We start from the raw sequence: 4,979 nt of genomic DNA, 5'->3' as shown, positions 1-4,979 counted from the left end.
CCTGGTACGAGTACCATAGGAGGCAGAGGGGGGAGTGGAGGCTTGGGTAAACCGGTCTCCAACCGATTCATGGCTGGAGCTGCAGCGTCAGCTCCGCCTAGGGAAGTCAGACCCCAAAGCACACACACCTTAACCCTAGGGCGGGGTTCGGCACCTGCTTCAAAAATAACCCGGCAGGATGCTGCCGACATTCCGAGCAGCTCGAGGAAAGTTGCAAACACAGGCCTGGGGGGGCCGGCTAAACATGTCCGCCCCTCGAAGCAGGCCTATTATGGCAAAAAGGCGGCCATGAGGGTCGTGAACAAGATCGGGGACCTGCCGACAGAGCAGCTCACGGAGGAGCAGGTTAGGTCACTGGAGTGGGCGAGGGGAGTAGTAGCCAGCTTGGGAAGACCGGCAGGCTCTGCTCCAAAAAGGCAGCGGTCTGCTGAACAGGCAGGGGGTGGGGTCACCAAAAGACCAAGAACAGGCGGCCATAAATACCCCACCTTCAGGGACGTAGTGAAGGGAGGCGGTGAGGTACTGGCAATCATCGACAGAGGGGAGGAGGAAGGGACTATCCCCAAAGAGAAGTGGAGGTTGGTGGAGGAAGCGATCGCCGAAATCTACCTCCAAGTCCTAGAGGAAAATCCTGGACCTCCTGCTCTCTGCCATGATTCCGGATGGTATCAGGGTAGAGCTAAACTCATCGCCTGCGAGGACCATAGGTCAGCCCAGCTCTATAGGTTGGCCGTTAGTAAGGTAGGTGAAGCAAGGAAGATATTCCTAGCAGACCGAGGGCTCGAGTTTGAATTCCGGCCGAACCCGCCGAGCCTGCAAGAATTGAGCGGATCTTCAGATCCTGTAATAAGGACCTGCCAACTCATAATTGGAGGGTAGGGAAGATAGAGGAGCCAGTAGAGAATAGAAGGCAGGTGTTGCTGATCCTCAACGCCGAATCGCTAGCCCCACTGGCGCAAAAGGATTGGGTGGTGAGATTCGGGTTTAATGACGCAACCATTCAAATCTACCGCAGCGACGAGCCGAGCTTGGACCTTAGTGAGGAGAGCGACAAGTCCGGCCTGCGCAGCGGTGGTGAAGAAGGGTTGCCCAGCAGCCAATGCTCATCTGACTCGGAGAGGCTATCCGGATTGGGGCCATTATTCTACGAAGAAGACCTCCTCGCCGATGACACCGAGGGTGAGGAGATCGAAGAGGCGGACGTGGATGTCACGATGGTGGAGGTAAAACGGACAGATTCTGAGGAAGCTGATCCAGATCAACCTCCACCACTCTAAACTCGCGTCTGCGAACCTTGAGGTCCGCCTGGCTGCCGGTGGACTCGACGTTGCCCTCATCCAGGAACCGTGGATACACGGCAATAAAATCTGCGGACTTGGGATGAAGGGCTTTAAGCTTATTGCCGCACAAAATGCAGGTAAGACTCGAGCTTGCATACTAGCAAGGAACAACTTAAACATCTTCCTGCTCCCACAGCTTAGTGACGGCGATCTGGTAGTGGCAAGCATTGAGCTGGACAAAACCAGCTTTTGGGTAGCCTCTGCCTACATGGCCCATGACAAGGACGTGCCACCAGATGGGTTTCGGACCTTGGCCGAGGAAGCAGCCTTCAAGAACAAACCACTGGTTGCCTCCTGCGACGCTAATGCCCACAACTTGATGTGGGGGAGTACGGACACGAATGCTAGAGGTGAGTCGTTACTAGACTTCATTCTAGGGAACAAACTTAGTGTCTTGAATTTAGGCTCAGAGCCGACCTTCATAACAAAGAGTAGAGAGGAAGTTTTGGACATAACTCTGGCTTCAGACATGTTTGCCCATAAAATCAAGAGATGGAGAGTACTGATGGAAAAATCTTATTCTGACCATCGTTATATTGAATTCGAAATAGATCTTAAGACCCCCCAAGTAAGGGAGTTCAGAAATGTTAGAAATACCGACTGGGGGGTTTACAATAATAAATTAAGGACTATACTGCCAAAGATACCTCCCCGAGACCCCGCCACGCAGGTGGAGCTGGATGGGTTGGTTAATCAGGTTACTAAAGCCATGAATAGTTCTTTGTCAGCCGGATGCCCGGTTGTTCGATACAGGGGAAAAAGCAAACTACCTTGGTGGTCGAAACAATTATCCTTGTTACGTGAATCTAATAGGTCAATGTTCAATAAGGCCAAAGCCACGAGAGTAGCAGAGGACTGGGAAGCCTACAAGGCTGATCTGAAAATATACAAAAAAGCAGTTAGAACGGCGAAACGTAAATCCTGGCAAAGTTACTGCAAGGGAATTGAGGAAACCACGGAAGCGGCCAGATTAAGAAGAATTCTCGCAAAGTCGCCATGCAACCTTGGCTATCTCAAGGGCCAAGGGAACTCATGGACTACGAGGAGCGAGGAATCTTTAGGTCTCCTCCTGGATACACACTTCCCTGGAAACAAGCCGGTGGAACCTAATGACCCCCAGAATGAAGGGGGGCTATCTGATCTGGGAAACCGACTGATTACAAACGAAAAAATTTAATGGGCTATTAAGACTTTTGGTCCTTACAAGTCACCGGGACTTGATGGAATACACCCGGTAGAGCTACAGCAATCACGGGGTATTATCTCTCCGTTCATTGTGGTTATTATAAGAAGCTGTCTTAACATGGGCTACATCCCGCTAGGCTGGAGAGAGACAAAAGTCTCCTTTATACACAAGGCGGGCAGGTCCTCTCATACCAACCCTAAGGACTTCAGACCCATCAGTCTTACGTCTTTCCTTCTCAAAATTTTAGAGAGGATAGTGGATGATTATGTACGGGGCGTGATACCAACAAGTAGGCTCTCCCCAGCGCAGCATGCCTATACGAAAGGCAAATCCACGGAAACCGCCTTGCACTCGCTCGTTGGGCTGGTGGAAAAAAGTTTATTCGACAAAGAGTACGCTCTGGTTGCCTTTGTAGACATAGAAGGCGCCTTCAACAATATTAACGCAAGCGCCATAACGGGTGCCTTAGAAGAGCTTGGAGTTGACCAGAATGTGGCGGTGCTGATCGAGTCTATACTTGTCAGCAGGACGATAACCGCTAAGCTCGGCAACACCACAATAAGCAGAAAGGTCTGTAGAGGCACTCCTCAGTTAGGGGTTCTCTCCCCTCTTCTCTGGAATTTGGCGGTGAACTCTCTGCTGGTGGCACTAGAGAGGGGGGGTTGCCATGTCACAGCATATGCTGACGATCTGGCAATTGCCGTCAAAGGCAAATACCCAAATACCCTAATGGAGATTCTGCGCTCTAACATGGCCACGCTTAGGAACTGGACAGAGAGTAGGGGACTCGGAGTAAACCCCGAGAAAACCGAAGCAATTCTCTTCACAAGGAAACACAGGCTTCCCATTGTCTCCCCGCTAATCTTTTTGGGTGTGGAGATATCCTTGAAGGAGAATGTTAAGTATCTAGGACTCATATTAGACAGGAAACTAACGTGGAAACCTAATATAGAGGAAAGAGTAAGGAAGGCCAACGTTGCATTATACACATGCAAAAAAGCGGTCGGAATCAAGTGGGGATTAACACCTCGTATTACACACTGGCTATACACCTCGGTGGTCAGGCCTATACTCTTATATGGAATACTTGTATGGTGGCCAGCAACTCAAAAGGCAAGTTACCTAAAACTATTGAGTAAGGTCCAAAGAACAGCGTTTCTATGCATTTCGGGTGCCTTAAGGACCACCCCAAATAAGGCGCTGGAGGTGATTACCAATTTACCCGCAATAAACCTGGTGGGAAAATACGCGGCCGCCGATTCAGCGCTCAAACTAAGAAGTATGGTGCTATGGAAGGATCGGCGGTTTGGTCACGCTTCCATACTTCACACTCTGGGTAGTTACAACCAAGAAGTTGACTACTCCGCTCCCAAACCAATCTCCAATAGGCTCTTTAAGACGAGCATCCCGTCAAGAGGAGAATGGCAAACGCCAAGACCATGGAGACGGGGGGAATTGAATTTTTACACAGATGGATACAAGCTAGACAATAGGGTTGGCTACGGAGTTTTCTCTAAGGAACTAGGACTGGAACTATCCGTCCGAATTCCGGACCACTGCAGTGTCTATCAGGCAGAAGTTTTAGCTATAAAAGAGGTGGCTGTGTACCTTAGTACACATGCCGTAACGAAGACTACGATTAATATTTTCTCGGATAGCCAGGCGGCCATTAAATCAATGAACATGGTAATGCTGAGGTCGAAGGTTGCGCAGGAATGCCTCGCAGCTCTAAACGATATTAGCACCGTGTTCAAGGTCAGCCTCATATGGGTTCCGGGACACAGAGATATTGAAGGAAACTGCAGGGCTGATGAGCTAGCCAGGAAAGGTACGAATCTACCCCTATGTGAAAACAGGGGCACTATTGGGATACCCATGGCAACCTGCAAATTAGAACTTCGAAATAGCATGATCCAAGAGGCCAACAGGTCATGGCTAGAGGAGGGCACATGTAGAACAACCAGACTGCTTTGGCCGCAAATAGAAAAGAAAAAGACGAAAGAGTTGCTGTGCCTCTCAAGAGAGGACATTGCGAAGGTCACGGCTTGTGTAACCGGTCATTGGCTATTTGGCAGGCACTCTTCAAGACTAGGAATTTTCTCCCACGAATATTGCAGAAGTTGCAGAGATGAGGAAGAGGAAGAAACCGTAGAGCACTTCTTCTGTAGCTGCCCAGCTTTGGCCAAGAGGTGAGCAAGCTTTTTAGGCAGGCCCTTCTTTAGCTCTCTTACGGAACTATCACGCGTAGGAATAAAACCGATTCTACGCTTTATAAGAGCCTCAAATTGGTTCTCTGAAGAATAGTCACCGAGGTTCCCGTGTTCTGCAGTGGTACCACAATGGACCTTCAAAAGGTCTAAGTGAGTTGGTAAATTGAACCGACTGCCACATCAACCTAACCTAACCTAACAGATGTTGTTAATTATAACGAGATAATTTATCTAGGCGATTTC

The 4,979-nt window shown here is 49.6% G+C and overlaps 1 protein-coding gene across 1 annotated transcript; it reads left to right on the top strand.

The window, feature by feature from the left end:
- The first annotated feature begins 1,255 nt into the window (after window positions 1-1,255).
- Window positions 1,256-2,517, top strand: LOC118749391. The gene is made up of 2 exons (XM_036484199.1): window positions 1,256-1,417; window positions 1,477-2,517. The coding sequence occupies exons 1-2, from the start codon at window positions 1,412-1,414 to the stop codon at window positions 2,515-2,517; spliced, it is 1,047 nt and encodes a 348-aa protein (XP_036340092.1). The 5' UTR covers window positions 1,256-1,411.
- The last annotated feature ends 2,462 nt before the right edge of the window (window positions 2,518-4,979 follow it).

Source organism: Rhagoletis pomonella, unplaced genomic scaffold, assembly GCF_013731165.1.
Source record: "Rhagoletis pomonella isolate Grant_MI unplaced genomic scaffold, Rhpom_1.0 Rhpom_scaffold_00015, whole genome shotgun sequence".
Classification (NCBI taxonomy): Eukaryota; Metazoa; Arthropoda; class Insecta; order Diptera; family Tephritidae; genus Rhagoletis; species Rhagoletis pomonella.
The sequence above is the reverse complement of the archived record's forward strand: the minus strand, read 5'-3'. Positions and strand labels throughout refer to the sequence as shown.